Source organism: Sitophilus oryzae, unplaced genomic scaffold (assembly GCF_002938485.1).
Source record: "Sitophilus oryzae breed Bouriz unplaced genomic scaffold, Soryzae_2.0 scaffold_1387_pilon_pilon, whole genome shotgun sequence".
Taxonomy (NCBI): Eukaryota; Metazoa; Arthropoda; class Insecta; order Coleoptera; family Curculionidae; genus Sitophilus; species Sitophilus oryzae.
The window spans coordinates 317,116-338,441 of record NW_022146045.1 but is presented as its reverse complement, the minus strand read 5'-3'; the positions used below and the strand labels follow the sequence as shown (position 1 = coordinate 338,441).

The 21,326-nt window shown below is 34.9% G+C and overlaps 1 protein-coding gene across 1 annotated transcript; it reads right to left on the bottom strand.

Annotated features, from left to right (window-relative positions):
• Nucleotides 1–2,628: 2,628 nt before the first annotated feature.
• Nucleotides 2,629–3,294, bottom strand: LOC115875473. The gene has a single exon (XM_030890942.1). It carries the CDS (start codon nt 3,292–3,294, stop codon nt 2,629–2,631), a length of 666 nt encoding a protein of 221 aa, XP_030746802.1.
• Nucleotides 3,295–21,326: the final 18,032 nt, after the last annotated feature.

Below are 21,326 nucleotides of genomic sequence, written 5' to 3'. Positions count from 1 at the left end.
AAATGCTGCTACAATCGATGGCATCTTCCCAAATGAATGAATGCCGACTCGTTGCACGGTGCATTTTCCTTTACGATAAGAGATGAAGACATAATCATGTGGTACATTTTTTGGCCTAAGACAAGCATATTTTCTATACAACTCAACTGGATTGACAACGTTCCCTTCGTTCACCACCGGAAACACTCTTTTGATATTAGTTTTTGTATCCGCAAGGGTAACTAAAAGGCAGCTGTTGTCTTTTTCTATGATGTCTTGCACTCGTGAGAGTACAATTCTTCTCTTCTACATGCTCCACAAAGGCCAATGACAAGAGCTACCTAAAAAATCAAATACAATGGAATAAGAAACCATCTATATATTTTAAAAATCATTATCGCAAACTTACCTTAGTAAGTAAATAAGTTTCATCACTAGCCGTGGCCAAAAAAATCACCGATCTCTTTTATGGACAAAACCTTAGACTTTTTTAGGCTCGTAACCAACCGAATTCCTCTTCAAAAAAGCAATAAGTTTTGGAAATTTGTCAATATAAATATCTTCTTTAACACTTAACACTGCTCTCAGCATGGAATATTTCGACCAAATTCGACGATGGTTTGAATGTTTGTGACTGTAATTTAAGAATATTTTAATTTAAAAGCCTCTTTTAAATAGGTACCTAGGTACTTACTTTTTTTCGTGGAAATAATTTAGCAATACATCTTCATTTACAACGAATACGCCATTTTTGTCTTTCCATTCATTAAAAACATCATATTCTTTCTGGTAAATGGCACGAGACTTCACAGGAAGTAAATCCAACACGATTTCTTTGGCCTTATTAGCAATATGTTCGGGATTTTGGAACATTTTAAAATTGTTGATGAATTTGTGTGATTTTGTGACAAATTTCGAATGACATGTCAAAATGCGATGAAATAAACAAACTCGTTACTAAGATATGAATTTATAAGCCAACTTTTTTCAAACATTATAATTTCAAATATGGAAAATTTGCAAATATGCGTTCTAAAAAACTGTAAAAAGCGTATGACAAAAAATAGTGTATGTAACACGTACCTAAATTATGTTTTTTAGGACTCATCTACTATTTCGGACTCGGCTAACGCCTCGTCCGCAAACAGTAATGATTCGTCCTAAAAAACATCATTTTAGGTACTAGTTACATAAATAGCTATAATCATAGTGTCTAGGAAAGGCCCTAACAACAAAAGACCACTTGGTTGTCACTTCGATGGCGTTGCAATATCTGTAAAGTCTTTCAAACTCTAGGTTCATCAGCTGAGAAGAGACACTCAAGACTGGTATCAGTGAATGAGAATTGTTAAGGCGGCCCGGATAGTAGAGCCATCGATGGATGCACTTTTATGGTGGACGATTCACTACATCATAATGCACTTTCTTAACTTAAATAGACTTAACTAGACTTAAATTACCTTAATTAGACTTAAATTTTTATTTCACTGTTCAATACCCTTCACCACTACAAAATATATTGGAATGGAAAAACGCCGTACATACTATTCAGTTCTTAATAGTAAGATGTCGAATTCGAAGGTTGTAATCAAATTACTATCATACCCTCATATTTTACTAAGTTCATCCTCGTACAATATGTCAGAGTCCCAAGACAGTCACCTATATCTTTGTGGAATGTAAATATTTGTTCCAATTCAGAACCAGCGTTGATCTCAATAGCTTCCTAACCAACATCTTTTCAACACGGGAAAGACTAAATTATTTGCCTTTTTGAAGGATACTGAATATCACCTCAAGATTTAACGGTCAAGAAAAAACAAAAACTAAGGAAAACACGAATTAACGCTGCTAAATACCCATTGATGCTAATGCGGCTTCAACCTAAAATGCTACTTCTTCAACTTGGTTCACCTGTTCTACAAGCAACGACCTCAAACTCAAACAAAAACTTAAAAGGGTCTTCTGGCTTTTCGTTCGTCGGCGTACGTTTAATATTAGTCCATTGGATCGATAAAGGCGGACTGGCCGACGACGTTTTCACGGTAAAAGACCGGTCCGGGCGACAAAAAATAAATTAAACAGGCTGGAAAAACGCTCTATTAAGTCCGGCCAAGCAAAAAGCCTTTTATTCAAACGCATTACACAACTGCGACGCGTAACGAATCGATGAAAAACATTCGTAACCATCGGACGCCGATCCTGTACAACATCCGACTCGATTATTTTTATTTTTAGTGGTGTGTTTTTTGTTTGACTCTCTTCTCGTTCTCTCGTGCACCGACCGAGAAAACAGAAAAACCGCTCAACAAATAATTGTATTTTCGGATAAAGAATTTAATATGGATTTAGTACGGGAGCAGAATAACACGAAGAGCAAGGTTGGAACTATCTCTGAGAGATAAAGTCACGAATATCGAAGTACAAGACAGAACCAAGGTCGAGGACGCCATAGGAAAAATAACTATTTTAGAATGAAATTCCTGATGAAATTGGGCAGGGCACATTTCAAAGGTAAAAGATAATCGATGGACAAAGAAAATTATAGCATGGAGACCAAGACATGATGCATTCAGGAGAAGAGGCCGTCTTCCAAATAGATGACATGACGACGTAAGACGTATCCACATTATATATATACAAATCACTTCATAACGTCCTTCGCCGTCTTCTGATTTCCAGTCTCCTTTGGTCTCTGTATGTCCAGAAGTTTTTGTCTATTCCTCTTGTTCTGATATCCTCGTCTATTCCTTCTCTCCAATTCCGTCTAGGTCTCCCTCTCTTTCTTTTACCTTGTGGTGTCCAATTGAGTACCTTCTTTGGAATTCTGCTCTCTTCCAGTCTTTGTACGTGCCCGTACCACCTAAAGCCCATGATGTTCTGAATTCTTTCATTTCTTACTCTCTCCAGTTTCGATATCCCGGCCGCGCGCCTCCAAAAATCCATTTCTGTAGCTTCGAATAACTTAAGGTTTTTTTCTTTCAAAGGCCATATATCACTACCATAACTAATGATGCTTTTAACTATGCTGTTATAAATGTTGTGTTTGTTTTGTTTTGATACTGCCTTATCCCATAGAATACTGTTGAGTTGTCTAATTGCTTGTCTTCCCTGGTTGTCTCTGAACTTAATTTCTTCATCAAGGCTACCATCGTTGGCAATGTGCATGCCAAGATATTTATATTTTTGGCAGTGTTTTATCTTTTGCTCTAGGATTAAGTTCTGTTGTTCGCCGCCGATACACATATATTCCGTCTTCTTGAGCTTTACCTCCAGCCCCCACTTGTTGTACTCTTCAATTAGTTTGCGGGTCATATATTCCAAGTCCTCGTAGTCTCGAGCCAGTATTATTTGATCATCAGCGAAACAAAGAGTGTAAAGTATCTAGTCGTTTAGTGGTATCCCCATCTGTTCACCAGTTCCTTTTCCACGTTTTCAGAGCTCATTCCAAATAGATTTTAAACAGTGACGGGGACAGACAGCAGACCTGTTTAAGATATCTTTTATACTAAATCCCTTTGATACTGTTTGTCCTTTCGTTGCTTGGCTAGTGTTGTTCTTTTAAAGCGCTTGGACATCCTTAATTAATGTTATGCTGATATTAGTTTTCTCGAGAGCTTCCCACAGATTAGACTAGTTAGACTTGGGTACACTATTAGACTTGGGTACACTATCATTTGCTTTCTTGAGGTCTATGTAGAGGAGATGTATTTCTTGATTTCTTGCCATCTTTATCTCAATTATCTGTGTCAGTGTAAATAAATGGTCGACCGTAGATCTACCATCTCTAAATTCCGCTTATTCTTCAGCCTCCATATCCCGGTATTCTTCCTCAATTCTCTTTTTGACCAATTTTCCATAGACCCCTGAAACAGAGCTCAGCACGGAGATTCTTCAATAGTTATCGCAATCGTCTTTACTTCCTTTCTTGTGTATTGTTGTTATATATGATGTTTTCCATTCTTTCGGTGTATTTTCACCATTAAGGCACTTTTGGAAAAGACTAGCAAGCTGCTTATATAATTTATCCGTGTCGTATTTAAGTAATTGAGGAATTTCACCTAGACCTGGCGATTTTCTATTTTTCAGGGTTTTTGCTTAGGGGAAGTTGCCTAAGAAAGGGAGTTATGTAAGTATAAGAATCAAGACACTTCTGGGTAACAACCTCGACGCTTATACTACACAAGACAACCCGAAATCAATTCGTCGCCGGAATATCGAAACCAAAGCAGAGCCGTTTAATTGAAAAAAGTCATCAACGACAGCGGCTTCAGCACCAACATCAACAAAACAAGAGAGAAAACAAAGGCGAAGAAGAGAGAAGACCACGTCGTCGCTCGGTCTTTTTTGAAATTCCAATTTTCTGCCGTATTTATACTAACAAAGTGTTTAAGAGGGCCCACGGCGCGCTTTTTTCACATCCTCGGAAGGCGAACAACCGACAGACGCGGCCGACCAATGGGAAGAGAAAACGGCCAGTCACCGCCACTTGCGGTAGAAAGGATTACACCGACAATTTGTTGAATTTAAGATTAATCGAAGGTTCGATGGCTGAAATGTATTATGTTTGTTTACACAGTCCTGTACGAAATGTGTTTGTTTATGTGTGTACATTATTTGTCTACTAATATCCATATGTGCAAATAATATACAAAAAAGTAAGTAATTTGGTCAAGATAAATAACCAACCATACAATGTATTAGCGTTGATTGAAGAAATAACAAGATGCGCAACCTTATGGGCGATTTCATGGCACAAAACATGTCCGAAACGTAGCTGGCGTTACCATCAGTCTGTTCAAGATTTAATTTAGCTGTGCGCCGCTCCATTCTGGTAGTGGTTTACAGCGCAGCGGATAAAGAATATTGTAACGTAGTTCTGCTTTCAATTGACAGAGTGAGTGGCGACCGGATACAGTGTTACCAGAACTACGGATTAATCCTTCGATTTATGGATTTTGTGTACAGTACGCTAATAATAGATACGGATGTTCTATCATTAAACAATTTAATATAATGTTATATGATTAAACAAAGAACGGAATTGGCAGAGTTGGCTTGGAAATGAGGATCACTGTTATTTCACATTAAATATTATGGAAAATGTCAATAATCGTCATTTTCAAGCGAACTAAATGACTTTTTTCGATCATACGAAATATTCAGTACCTATAAAAGAATTTTTATTTTTGTTGTGTATTCTAAGTTGTTTAACACAAATAAATTTTGAATACATAAAGGACGGATATTGTATCCAAAAATATTTTTGTCAAACGTATTACAGATATTACACATTTTAATATGGCAACACTGTCGCTTTTAGTTCCACACAGTCTTCGATATGCTTTCGCTGCGCTGCGCTGGCCGAATTAGAGAAAATAAGTGTTTTAAGCGTTGGTCGCAGAACGATTGGTGGCTCCATCGTACAGAGCTTGAGACGTAAGGGAAAATCAAATCAGAACCTCCCAATTAGTGGTTTCTTATACATTACACTTTATACTTTTTAGTTTACGATCATTCAAAATGTCTAAAAAACACAATTCAAATTACTAAAATATCCTAGCAACAGCTTGCGGTTGTCTGTTGTATCCATAGAGAAAGCATAATATTTAGCTTATAAAACAATAAACTTTTGATTTCTAACCAAAATTTTTCTTGACGGGTGATAATCAAAGGCCAAAATGACATTCCTCGCAAATTTTGAAGTATAATTAGGGGAAAAGTCAAAAGTTTGTTAACTTTTTCCAATAACTGAAAATTACTACCACTAATTATGACGTTCTGAATGCTTACATTAAAATTAGGCGAACAAAATTCTACGACTAATAGAAACTACTAATTTATTCCATTGATTTCGAGGTTCTGAATGAAGCTTAAAGTCATCTTAATATACAAATATCTGCCATTTTTGAACTGTCACCGATGTTGTCAAAACCGCGTTGGGCAAATTACAAATAGCCCGCGCGTCGCGGTAATTGGCGAGTTTGGCGAGCCCCGTTCGCGCTTTGATGTGGCTGCGACCGCGCCGGCCGATGTAGCAGCGTCGGCGATGGACGGAGCTGAGCAGCGGCGGCCCCCTGTGATTAGGACGGAGCCGCCGGTACCGGGGCCCGGCTACCAATCGAGAATCGGACCGGGCCCCGATTACAGAGAAAATGCCGATGGCGAGGCGATCGACGACCCGGCCGGGCGCAAAAAGGAATGCCAAAGAAACGATCGAAGTCGAATCCTCGGCCAGCCGGTAGAGAGACCAAGGTCCGTCCGGATGAATTCGAGATTAAGCACGGATTATGATGGGTGACGGATATTTGTTTTTCCTGGCGGTTGTGACCAAACGGTTATGTAATCGGGAGACATCGTCATCATCATGATTTAGCTTATCACGTCCACTGCTGAACAAAAGCCTCAGTTAACTCTAGCCATCTATTTCTATTTTGTGCCACTTGAATCCAATTTCCAGGCACTCTTTTTATATCGTCTGTCCATCTAGATTGGGAAGTCGTCCTCTGCTTCTATAGGCCTTGGGTCTTCATTCCACAAGTGTGTCCACCCTCCATCTGTCCTACAGTTCCATTTAAGATGTAAAATAGATATATACCGGGTGCGTCTCAAATGTGGTTCACCCCTATAACTTTTTTAATTTTTCAGATAAAAACAACGAAATATGGTATGTTAGTATGTGACATAAATTAGGATTGATTGACGTATTCAATTGTTTATGGTGACTTCCTCTTTCACCGGAAATGACTTCAAGTTTTGATATTTAAATGACACCCTCGGTATTTTTTTACTTTATTCGATAGAAAATGTCACTCTGAATAGAATAACATATCATATGTCAACTTTTGACATTTTCGCATATGGTTTATTTATGTAACATGCGGTTTAAAACGACAATTTGACTCGAATAACCAAGTGTGCGGTACCAAATTATTCTTAAAAAATGTTTTTTTCCAAATATGCTAATGAGCCACCCTTGTTCCATTTGAAAAAATTGAGATATGATTAAAAATAAAATTTGAGCAACTTTTAACCGGCCAGGAGAAGACACGAAAAACATTAGACGATAGACTATCAAATCTATTTTTTCATGGCTCCTTGATTCAAAATTAGTGTTTTTAACGCAGCCATGGCATTCTAGATTGAAATTTAAATTACAATTTGTTTTTAAGCGAAAATGCCAAAAGTTGACTTATGATATGTCATTCTATTCAGAGAGTTATTTTTTATCTATCTAAAGTAAAAATATACCGAGGGTGCCATTTAAAAATCAAAAGTCATAGTCATTTCCCATGAAACAGGAAGTGACCAAAAATAATTGAACACGTCAATCAATCCTAATATATCAAGACTCAGGACAATTAGTCGTCCCATTTGGTCTGCAGCAGGCACCGTGCAGAAGGCCGTCCTCTTGGTCCTTTAATTTGTGACTAACTAATAACTTCTTCATATTGCCTGTTCCAAAATAATAATGCCACCAAAATATTTTAAATAATTTCTACTCACTTTGATGCGAAGAGACATCTTTATTCTTATTTCTTTTAGGATTGAGTACATCAATAATTTGTCTATCGGCTTATTCCATTGTTCATGTTATGGACGATTATGTCGATATGGAGGAGATGAATACATAACATCTCACTACACTGTGTTTTATTTTTAAAGGGTTTAGAAAATCTGCTGACAGACTGTCCCCACCTGTTGGTCTAGCGATAGGGGTTGTGTCGGGTTTGCTTGTAGCGACCAACTAAAACCCTTTTTCCTGTTTTCTCTCTCAAATACGGCTAGAACTGCCCTAAGCATTACTTCAACCTCACAAAATACCTCACTTCACTATATTCATCTGCTGACACTTGTACATTCTTAGGAAGACTGCTACGTTGTCTTTCGTAATTTTATGCACAAACTCGTACGTTTGTACCCTATGTGCTTCAAACTTTGGACATAAAAACAATGTGTGTTCTAGGGTATCTACCTCTTCTGCACAAAACCAACAACACGCATCCTGCTGTTTTTTTATTCTTTGCAGGTATGAGCTAAAAACCCCAGAACCAGTCATAGCCTGTAATGTATAAAAATTGATATCACAACAATTTCTTTCGCACCATTTTCTAATATCTTTAATGAAAGTCTTAGCCCACCCTCGTATTCATGCCATCTTGTTTGCCACTGTGCATAACTCATCTGCTTAGCCTCCGCAGCATAATCTTTCCCTCTTTGATAAATGAGGTCCTGTTCTTCCACTAACAGTTCTATTGGAGCCATTCCTGCAAGAGCTGGAACTGCTTCTCTTGAAGCGCTTCTGTAGTCGTTCTAATAAATCCCGATATGATATAAACTCCAGCCCCGAAGATCATATATTAAACATGTAGTTGGAGACTATTTTCTTTCTAAAGCAGATCCACAAAAAATACAAAAACTACTTCCTAACACCCCTCGTAATACTTGAACACTGTTAGAAAGAAATATCAATCAACATCAGGTTACTTATTCTGAGAGTAAATCGAGTATGAAACCGAGGAAACCAATCCCCGCAATCCAACCGAAACGGTATAAATCAAATCAAATATTTGTATGAGAAAGAGACGGATAGGCTGTAAGGTTAAAATCAGTACTGGAACCGATGTAAATTGAAGCGGTATCGATCCCAAGGGAACACAATGGCCGCTTTCAATCCGTAAGATTTTAATCGTATTCCGCGCTCTTTGAAAATCGTTTTCTGTAAACTCGCTGACATTTTATCTCGTATTTATTTAGTTGTATCTCGGCAAGTAGCTACAATGCTGTTTATCTTGCAAAACTGTTTTTAATCTCTTGTGAATATGTGAGTATCTATTTCTGGTATAAAACTAATAGAGCAGGCAAAAAAAAGTATTAGTTTTTTCCACAGCAACTATTAAAATTGCCTTATATCTATCAAAAATAGTTGATAAAATAGTACTTTAGCCGCAAGGGTAGATTAAATGATACTTTAACAGCGAGGATAGGTTAAAAACTTTATTTCTTCTCGCACGTTTTTTAATTGCTTCCATTTTTGAAAATTTTTGTATTCCTTTTCATAAGTTATTCGGGATTTAAATGGAAGTAGTTTGGATATGGCGTTTGTCGTCTCAGCCTGAATATCTGTTGGTAATTTACTTATTTCGTTTTGGGCCATGTCTGTCTCGAATTCAATCAGCAATCAACACGAAAGAGAATTAAAAGATATTGACTCAAAACTGACAACTAAAGAGACAGCTTTATTTATTTGTCAAATTACATAGAAACCAACGCCCACCTAGCACAATATTTTTTCTACTCGTAATAAATTCCTTGAAATAATAATTTTTGAATATTTTTAAAATGTAACTCGCTATGGAAAAAATATTGTTTTATACACAAAGATAAAATTGAACCATTACCATTTAAAATACCATTTTATCGTCTTGTATAAAAAATAACTATTTATGAATGTTTTTTGATAAACTTCAAAAGAATTATAAGGGGCTAAGTTATTATAAAACCGTATTACTATTCTAGCTTTATAATTTTATAGTTTTTTTTTTAATTTCTATTAAAAAACGATAATTCTATCACCCAGTCGGATAGCCCTGACAGCTGTGTCCATTAAACCAAAATATATTTTATTAAACTTCCGTTAACTTCCCAGATAACTCGACAATATCATTTTGGGTTTCCCTTGGATCACTCGATATGTACAGGGTGGGTCAAATTCGACGCTTTTAAATGGAAACACCCTTTTCTATAGGAGATAGACGAAAACTAATATCGGTGTCTGGAGCTCAATTTTCATCAAAAACATGATGGTGAAAACCGCACATCAATATCTGTTACCGTTTCGGAGTTACGGGGTGTTTTTCAAAAATGTGCATTTTTAACAAATCGCTGTAACTTTTTACTATGGAAAATTTTGTATTTCTATGAAAACATTTCCAAAGCACCTTTTACGTAGAATTTAATGGTTTAAGTATAATTTTTTTTAATTAATAATTTAAGAGTTATCAACAGAAAAATTGATTTTTTATTTGGGACACCCTCTATATTTTTAATTAACTGAAAAGAATTTAAAATTACCTTTCCAAAAATATAGCACACTTGATATTTTGTTATAATCCCCTTCGAAATACAGAATTTTTAAAAGTTCGCCACTTTAAACTAGTAGGCTTTGGACCACTTATTGATGATATGCCCTTAATGGAACTCGAAAACATATTTTTCCAACAAGACGACGCACCGCCTCTGAACACTGAAGTTATCAGCAAATTTTTGCAGCCAATTTCAAGAATAATTGAATAGCTAACCAAGATCCCAGCCGTTGGCCGTTGAGGCCGCCTGACTTAGCGCCCATGGAACTAATCCTATGGATATATTTGCGGAAGAATAAAGGTTCCTTATTCTTCCGTATAATCTAGACAAAATTAGAAATACTTAGCAGGTATGAGAGAGGTATCTTTCACCCCACTGAATTAATGAATTCCGCGAGAAATGTTCAAAAACTATCCCGTCTGTCCATAACAGAAGACGGTCGATATGTCGAACATCTGTAGCAAAATCTCATGTCTTGGTTTGCTATTTATTTTTATTGTTATTAGATATAGTTTAAATGTGTTGATGTTGGTTAAATATACTTTAAATTGTTATAAAATTCTGCATCTCTCATAGCAAATATTATTTTCGTTTTAATTGATGCCCACAGCTATAATTTTTTTTTGCATTACAGCCGGTGCCGTTCAAAGCCTACTTATTTAAAGCGGGTGAATTTTTCTATACTCTATATCTCGAAGAGGAATCGAGCAAAATATCAAGTGTGTTATATTTTTGGAAAGGTAATTTTAAATTATTTTCAATAAATTAAAAATATACAGGGTGTCCCATATAAAAAATCATTTTTTTTGTTGATAATTCTTAAATTATTAATTTTACAAAAATTATACTTAAACCATTAAATTCTACGTAAAAAGGTGCTTTGGAAATGTTTTTATAAAAATACAAAATTTTCCATAGCAAAAAAGTTACAGCGATTTGTTAAAAATGCATATTTTTGAAAAACACCTCGTAACTCCGAAACAGTAACAGATATCGATATGCGGTTTTCACCATCATGTTTTTGACAAAAATTGAGCTCCAGACACTGATATTAGTTTTTGTCACTGATTTAGTTTGTAGTTGTTATCTTTTATAGAAAAGGGTGTTTCCATTTAAAAGCATCGAATTTGACCCACCCTGTACCTGAGATCCTTCTAGGTAATAGCCTTTCCCGAAGATATCATATATTCCCGATAACTGCTTTTCAAATTGGCATCCTGTATATTATTACGCATATGTTATGATGGATTCCTCAAAGTTAATGTATTCTCATCTTGTCTCTATAAGTTAAAAAACGCTGAAAGGTCCAGCGTTTCCAATATCATAATTCATTTTATGGTATTCTCGTATTAAAATTCTACAGTTCAATACAAATTTGTTAAGAGAAGAAAATAATTTTAGACAAGAAAAAAAATTGTGTGAAACATCTTACTAACAGAATTTGAATAACAGAATACTAACAGAATTGAATTGAAAAATATGAAAGACATGCTTGAAAAGTGTAGTTTAAAATGTTTAATAAGATATTCCCGATAACTGCTTTTGAAATTGGCATGCACCCTGTATGTTTTATCTCTATAACACTAAGTAACTACGAAATGCCTACTGATTTTATTACGCACATGTTATGATGAATTCCTCAAAGTTAATGTATTCTCAACTTGTCTCAGTTTAACTTCTTGACAATATAATTAGTCGCTTTATCAGTAATAGCCTTGTTAGTCAAGCTCAGCGTGGTTTCGTTCCAAAAAATTATTATCTGGTTATCTTTCTCGAACCTCGTTGCTTACATTCCATGCCGTTATCCATACATAAAACTGTTTTTAAGCCGACGCAAACCTTTTTTTCCTCCTCGTTGCGAAGGTAATTTTCCGCCACATCTACACCAGGATCGGCGCGTTTTTCTGTATTCTCTCCACCCCTCTATAAGTTAAAAAACGCTGAAAGACCCAGCGTTGCCAATATCATATATTGCATTTTATGGTATGCTTGTATTAAAATTCTACTTAATAAAAATATGTTAGAAATAAATAAAAATATGTTGAAAAATTAAAATTGAAAAGTTTTGTATTAAAATGTCCGTCTGTCCGCCTGTTCTTTTTTTAATTTCAAAATATATACTCCCCGGCACACAATTTTGCAACCCTAAAAATTTGACTAAGTTTGATGTTTCATTCAATCCGATTTTTAAGATTATGGTATCAGTGTAAAGGTAAATGTATTGGCATTATTTTTTATTATTTTAATTGCTTATATTCTTTGGTTAGGTAGGTTTATACCGGGTTTATTTTATACGTTATCCCGTAATTATATTTATACGTTGTTTTTTGCAATAAATTCAAAACACCTTGTGGAAAACATGAGACCGGCATTTTGGATAAAAAACACTTTCCTGTAATCTCAGATGTATTCCTAAAATTTCATTTTGTGAATTATTCCATTATCTCTATTCTTTTATGAACTAAACATTTTTAAGTACTGATTTCAGAGATTCTTTTATTGACAAAAACAATAATTTTATAATAATTTTAATAGCGTGTATATCCACATCTCACAGCAATAACAGCTCGAGATCTTCGTCTTATCGATTGAATAAGGGTAGTTATTCTTTTTTGATCTATAGCTTGATGAATCTCAACTGTTGATCCCCATGAAGAAAACCCTTCACAAGAGCTAATGCTAGAACTAAGTGAGGAATCTCCGTTAATGCTAGCTGGTGGAATAGGACGATTAAGTTCATCGAACAAATGTTCGATTGGATTGAGGTCTGGACTACAAGGAGGCCATTCCAATCTTCGTAGTCCAACCTCATCCAGGTACTTGTTAACTACTCGAACTCGTTACCCCGCGCAACATGGGGCCTGGCTAATGCCATAATCTTGCATCAGTATAAACTGATTTCCAATGAAAGGAGCAAATAGAACGACAATTTCTTGGAGGACATCCTCAATATAACGGTGGGCATTGAGAGCTCCGTTTTCAACAAATTCAAGATTATAGTAAAAAGTAAAATATCAGTATTTTATTTAAAAATCTGTAGCTCATAAAAGAACAGAGATAATAGGATAATTCAAAAAATGAAACGTTAGGAATACATCTAAGATTACAGGAAAGTGTTTTTTATCCAAAATGCCCGTTCCACTTTTTCCACAGGGTGTATTGAATTTAATGCAAAAAATGAAGTTTTGATTTACCCCGGTATAAGCCCACATAACCAAAATATATAAGCCATTAAAGTAATAAAAAATTATACCAACAAATTTATCTATAAACTAATACCATTATAATAAAAATCGGATTACAAATTAAAAAGTTATGAAACATCAAACTTAGTCAAAATTTTAGGGTTGCGGAATTTTGTGCTGGGGAGTTTATATTAGTTTAGAGGTGGGAATTCTAGTTCCTTAGTTCTAGTTCCTCCAGAGCAATAGTTCCTTGAACTAGGTGTTTAGTTCAGATTATTTCCCGACTAACATTGACATCCTTATTGCTTTCTTATGGGTTTCGTTATAAGTCATAACTACTCACAGTATGATCTGTATAATTTTTATAATGTACGAAACATAACGAGACGTGTAATTGCTCATGTTAGAAATATATACGTAAGTTTTATTGCAGATAAAAAATAATAAAAAATGAAATTCAAATCGGAGTTTAAAAAACTATTTCACAAATCAATTGGAGCAAATAATACGAAAATTTTACGAAAAACTGCATTTTCCTCACTTCAAGCTTTGCTTTTTTGCCTAAAAATTCAAAATATCTACTTCGTTTTATAAGATATTTCTTAATTTTAGGGACCTAAAGTGAAACATTCCCATAAAATATTCAAAGAACAAACTAAAAATGAAAAATGTGGTTATTACTCTGGCTGTGACAATAGACAAGGTCGAATCCATTGTCATCGCCTTGTATTATATCTCGGATCTGCCGACTGAATAGATTCCCGTAAACTAGATTTTAATTCATTCCTCTAGTTCCTCTCGGTCCTTTCGGTCCGGGACAGGTAACTTACGGCTGGCTCTCCACTCCCGCCTAGCATCGGACTACGATCGCGCTGGCTGATCCGTCGTCGTCGCATATTATTAATATATCGGTCACAGTCTCGATCCCGGAATGGGTCCTGTGGAACTAGTTCCTTTCATTCCGGGGTCGGAATAGTTCATTGGAACTAGTTCGTTCACGAACTACACACCTCTATATTAGTTAGATACAAGTTCTATGCAAGCTTCTAGTTTAAAAATGTAAGAGTCGGCAACGTTGTATCGGGAAACAATGGTCCGTCCCGTCAACTAGTTAATAGATAAATTATATGGTTTCACGGTCGATCTCGAACAGCGATACAATCGCTGGATGCGATGCGATTGCGATTCCGACGCTTCGGCTCCGGCACGGTCCGTATTTCATGCGACGTTAAGCCGGTGCGAGAGGCGGTCCATCATAAAACGGAATTGTTTTGCGAGACAAGTAATAAAATACGGAGGTCTCGTATCGACAAGATCGATGTATGCTAACTATTTTAGTTTTATTTTCCGGCATTGGAATGAAATGGAAGGGTCTTTTTAGTTTCCTATTTTATACTCGAGAAAGAACACCAATTTTGTTTACATATAACATCGTAGAAATACAGGTTCTCTTATTGCTATATATATTAATCGGTTTAAAACGTTCTACGTCTTCCGATGCCATATCTCCATGCCTGTCTGTCTCTCCATGCACCAGCTCTTTCCTCCATAAAAGTGTCAATCCCTTCCTGCCAACTTCTTCTCGGTCTACCCGGTTTTCTTCTTCCTGCAGGTTTCCAGTTTACGATTTGCTTTGGGATTCTTATTTCTGCCATTCTTTGGACATGCCCATACCATATGAGTTGTCTGTTTTTTATCTGTGCCTTTATGTTTAGGTTGCTGGGGTTTGAGATCATGTTTGGTCCCTCACTCGGAAGCCTTGGGCCCATTGCGATACCCCTGTATTGTTGTACCAAATCTTCCTCTCAATCTTTCTTTTGCGTTAAAGCACTTCCAGCAAAAGTTGCGAAGTTCCCGATGTCGCTGATGTTGGCTTCTGATGCTTCCTCTAATCCCTCCAAAAAACCTTGCCCTAAAGTTTTAAAGCGTCGCTATTCCAGTGCCGGACAGTGGCACAGCAGGAGCTCTGTGGTTTCTTCTTCCTCTCCGCATTCTCTGCAGTAGTAGCTTTACCCCCGTGGGATAGTTTCCAGTGACAAAACCAACAATTATGCGTACTTTTATTATTATTAACTCGCTCTGATTATTGTAATTCAATTACACGAAAAAAATAATTCAGTTAGGATATAAAAACTACTTTACTAATACAAACTAAGATTAGTTAATATGAGGGAGAGAGAACGAGGTTCACAAAGTAGTTTAAAGTTAGAGTCTAAGAACCAATTATTAGGAGCGTCAAGTAACGTCAGTCAAACGAACGGCCGCCCATTTTCAACCACCCTACAATGCACAACGTCGGCCTTTAATTTAATTTTAATGCCGTAATTAAGCCCCTACATATCGGCGTCTTGTATCTTGCCACCTTCGAATAATAAAATATTGACATTTGGAAACAAGGTCGCGTGCTTCGGGCAGCACGGTGAGCCAAAGTTTTATGCTTTGCGTTAATCGTATGATCCAGTGGCAGTTCCTTAAATTTACTTAAAAACATCTTAAAAACTAAATAATAACATTTTGTGTTATTATTAACATAACAACAGTGTTTTAAAGATTTAAATCATTTTGCGGTAATCGGGTCCTAACTGTTTTTTTAGTTCTATTTCTAAAGTGTCCAACCAGTGTGATTCTTCAATATCGAAAAGCCACACTAACAAGCAACTTAATCAATATAGTCTTTGTTAAAACTGGATCTTTTGTATTTGTGTCTTGTTAGTCTGCTCCTTAGTTAGTGTTTTCAGTGAGACCTGATTGCCGTTTTGGTTGTCTCCTAATATTTTCCAGCATATATTTTATATGTGGCATTAAAATAAAAGGACCAATAAAAACTTTAGAAGCGGCTTCATCACGATTAATCATATACATACACTAAGAGAATCTATCAGCCAAAGAAAAGAATACGAACTGCCACTATAGGCTTTATAGACTTTGAGAAGGCTTTGAGAAAGCAATAAAAGAAGCCCTAGCGAAACAAAGTATTGACAATCCTTATATAGAAAATCTCACCAATATATACAGAAAAATCCAAAGCAAGAGTAATGATATATAAAACAACCCTAGAGTTCCCAACTGGCAAATGAGTACGACAGGGAGACACGATATCCCCAAAGCTGTTTACAGCAATACTAGAAGAAGTCTTCCATCAACTAGACTGGACCAAGAAATTATTAAAAATAGATGGAAAATATCTTAACTATTTAAGACTCGCTGATGACATAGTCCTAATTGCCAATAGTCCTGAAGAACTACAAACACAAATTAACGAACTAAATACAGCCAGCAATAAAATTGATCTCAAAATGAATTTAGTAAAAACTTAAGTAATGTACAAGGAACTAGTGGACAGAAGAGACATTCTGATAAATAACAAAAAACTGGAAATAGTAGAAGAATATTTATATTTAGGACAACTAATACCCAGCTCGGGATCTCTACTACCAGAAATCAACAGAAGAATTAAGTTAGCATGGAGTATTTATGGAACATGGAAAGTAAATCTTATATCTAGAATTCCACTTTATCTAAAGAATATACACATTCGACCAATGTGTACTACCAGTCATGACCTATGCATGCGAAGCCTGGACGCTTAAAACAGACATTAAAAGAAAACTGCAGGTCGCACAACACTCAATGGAACGAAATATGCTGGGAATAACCAAGATAGACCGTAAAAGAATAGAGTGGATACAACAAAAGACCTAGGTAATAGATGTCATCCACAGAATCATATCCCTCTAGTTGCAATGGACAGAACACCTGGCAAGAAAGACGGACAACAGATGGATCACAAAAATTTCAGCATTAAAAGGAACCACGAGGAACTAAGAGACCTAGAGAAAGACTAAACATAAGATAAGACCATAATATTAAAAAAATGAGTAGGGATAACTTGGGCCTGTATAGTATAGCCAACAATAGACAACAATAGGCCCAACTACAAAGAAAGTATCTCAATATGTGAACGAGGCTACACCATAATTGGAAAAGCTGAAAATGATGATTGTAATAAAAGATTCTCTAATTCTATTGGAGAATTTGGAAATATTTCTATCAATGAAATTTATTAAATATTGCTCCTTCTGTCAAAGATATTTCTTGATATTTCCTTCATTTTTCAATGCTTCTGGACTTCTGGACTGTTAATACGCATATTAGTGGCTCGTTTATATAAAACTGAAGATTACATATTGATTTTTTAAGTTGGAATATTTAATGCCCGAAGTGTAATCCGCAGCTTTCAAAATACATATGTAGCTGGGACACTCTGTGCATATCGTATCAATATAGTTATCTTTTCAGCAGTTGCTATTAAGATAAATAATTATTCAAAAATGCAAGTATTTGCGTGGAAAAGAAAAAAGAAAAAATACAAAACCAGGTGCGTGCCGCGTTCGAGTGCAGCTTAATAGCCAAAGGGAGGTTATTACTTAACAACGTACAAAAGGGAGAAAATAAATAACGTAATATTTACTGTGCGAGCAGTTTTTCCTGTTATTTATTCGTTCGAGCATTGCAATACTTTGTATTTTTAATTATGAAATGAATTATAATCCCTCGTTACATTATTTCGTATCTTTACAAAACGATCTATTTGATTAATTCATTCTCATCACCTCTTGTTGTCAGCAAGAGGTGGATGCATATAGCGATAATTCAATGCTTGGCATTAAGTACTATAAATAAAGGTATTATTTGCATTTATATTACGTATTGTTACTACACTCAGATGATACAGAACTACAAACGCAACGGAACATTTTTTCATCAAAGTGTTATATTTTTTCCTTTTTTTTACAGCCCTATTTTCGTAATTTTTTTATAAAACTGTATATAAATCTATCAATTTCAATTCATATACTCTGTTTTTACCCTAACTTTAAAACACCCTGTGCAATAATTTCGTAAGTGAATTTTCCTAAAATATTATTTTTCTGTCAGAACCATGTTCTTAGAGTATTTTGTTGTTTGACTCATGTCAACACATGCCTTGGTTAATTTTTAAGAGCGAAATAAACTTGTCGCCAACAATTTGGAATTTTTTCAACTATCGTTACTTTATGGCGTTATTTTTTAATCTCGCGAGGTGGCTTTGGTGACTATTGTCGTTATATAATATAGACACTGATTAGAACTCTATATTAAAATACAAAAAAAGTAACGATAAAGGCTCGACTTTAATAAATATTAGTAACACTAACAGAACTAAGACTATTAAATAAAATAACTGTAATAACTAAGTGTACAAACAAACCTTTTTTTTGTTAAAACTGTTTAATGTTAACTTAATAAATGTTTTTTTTTTGTAAAAAGTTAACTACAAACGAATTATAACTACACATATGCTTATTTTATTCAATTCTCACGATTCTTTTTTACGGTTCATCGTTCAAATGTTATAGATCCGTATTGGCCACGATTCAATTGAACGAACCGGATTGCAAGCAATGAATCGAATCTCACGATTCATTTTTAATACAATCTCTGCCCACCTCTAACTGTCAGCACCATTTCAATTATATTTGCTGTGGTTATCTGCTTGACTCCAAATCAACTTAAAAGACTTCAACTTCAACGTTTTTTCGAATATTTTTCGGTTTTTGTAGTGGAAACGTCAACCGCACAGACACCTCCTAGAAAGCCAGCGGCGATCCGCCCATGAACTGCGGCAGGTAGACAGAGCGGCGATTTCAGCTGCGCTCGGCGGCGGCAAAAGAGCGCATTAAAAAGGTGTTAGATGCCCCATATTAATGATACGTTTCGCGTTCGCCGAGTGTTCAATAAATATTTGGTTGCTTAAACAAAAGGGGCTCCAGGGGAATTAAGGTCTCTGTTTAGGCTCTTGGGCCGGTTGCAGAAAGATGGTCGGACTTTGATCGTTTTGCTTGTTTTTCTGACGAAATTTACATGGCAAGGAAGAAAATAATCGTCGCCGTCGTTTATTTTTTAGGTTTTGGAAAGGCTGACCGGGTTGGCAGATGTGAGGTTTATTTTGATTATGAGGCTTTTCAATAAATTTGACGATTAAAATTACAGTTGTATTTTAAGATGTTCAAAAAAATAAACACAAATTTTAAGGTATTTTAAGAACACACGTTATTGCGATTTGAATGAGATTTTGTGTGTCTATGTTTTGCTAAGTGCTTTAACATTTGACTTTTTTTCACAAAAATCAAGAAACAGTACAGGAAAGGTGAAAACTACCACCTCTACATAAATTTTAGTATAAATCAATTTTCTAGATTAACCGACAAGCGATTTTCCTTTCGTAAAATGGTCTCTCTAGTATTTACTACTTTTTTTTGTCTCTTGTAAAAAACGCCAACGCTCATACTTTTTGAGGAAAAAAATAATAAGTATTTCCAAAACTGACTGCCAAAAAATGTTTGGTTTGGTTTGGTGAATATGTAGAATTTTATACTAAACTGCCCGTCAAATTAAATACCACAGCGATTTTTTTACTCATTTTCAACGAGTTGTAACTTTGAAAAAAATGGACCAATTTTGTTGATTTTTTTAATATATTAAAGATCGTTTTTCGTAGATTGATTTGACTTTTCTAAATTTTGTATTAGATTTGGTTTTCTATGATATACAGGGTGTGAAAAAAAGGAATGCAATTTTTGTAATTTTTGTGTTGCTGCAATCTGGGAATAGCTACGACTAATATCTCGGGACGTATTTGGAATTTTTACGATAACTGATCTGGAATAAAAGATAATTAATTTTTACTCTAACTTGTATTTTTTCTACCTTTCTTAAGAGATATGCTAACAAAACTGAAATTAACTTTATAATGTAGAAACATGTTACATAAAAAGTGAATATGAGTTTTACCATTATTCATCAATACCGCGTAGGTCCGCCTCATACCCGCAGAAGTTCGGCTGTTCTTCTACCTAGGCATACTATGAAATACTATCCACCAAGTTCCTGATAAAATCCTGGGGAATAGATTCCCATTCGTCCCTGATATCGCCAATTCTTCCACATTCAAAAATCCTTGCTCGCTCTTGTTTTTAAGCACTTTAAGTTGCAGCTAAACTACAGATTTTTAGACACAAAAAGAGTTTTTACAAAAATATGAAATACGTGTCGAGCAAATTAACCTTATGGAGTTCAGAATATTAAAAAAATAATTTTACTTTTTCGCTGGTCGAATTTTTAAGAGATCCTGTATTAAACTGCGTTAGTTAAATCATTTTTTTTTAATTTCACATTGTAAAAGTAACGAATATCATACAATTTTAAAGTTAATTTTAGTTTTGTTTGCATATATCTTAAGAAAGGTAGAAAAAATACAAGTTAGAGTAAAAATAGATTATCTTTTATTCCAGATGAGTTATCGTAAAAATTCCAAATACGTCCTGAGATATTAGTCTTAGCTATACCCAGAATTTATAATTCTACTTAATTTTTTTTTGGCAAAATGCGAGGCAAAATGGCCGCAACACAAAAATTACAAAAATTACATTCCTTTTTTTCACACCCTGTATAACATAGAAAACTAAAGCTACTACAAAATTTAGAAAAATCAGATCAATCTACGAAAAACGATCTTTAATATGCTAAAATAATCAACAAAATTGGTCCATTTTTTTCAAAGTTACAACTCGTTGAAGATGAGTAAAAAAATCGCTGTGGTATTTAATTTGACGGGCAGTTTAGTATCACAAATTATATTTGACAATAAGCTTCATAAAAAACTTCAAACAATGAATAAATTTTAAATTAATTAACGTTCGGGAACTCATTATATAGAACTAATTATTAATTAATTATATAATTTTTATAATATTTTAATTTAGGAACACCCTGTAAATTTTGTAGGTCTGCTTTGGAAAAATAAATTCCCAAATTTTTTTTTTCTCAAAAACGTAGCTGTGAAATTAGTTCAACTTTAACAACTAGTTATCAGTTTGTGTCAATTAAAATAAAAAAAAATTCTCAGAAATTTGCCGAAAATGGGAACTTAACCTACAAAATTTTGAAATTTTTCTCAAAATTTGAGCAAAAAAAAATTGGTTTGGTTTGGTTTATGATTGGTTATGATATAAATAATTTTTTTGGAAATTTTCA

Excerpts from the sequence above, each read along its gene's own strand:
- LOC115875473 (XM_030890942.1), bottom strand. The coding sequence starts at position 3,294 with ATGACCCGCAAACTAATTGAAGAGTACAACAAGTGGGGGCTGGAGGTA.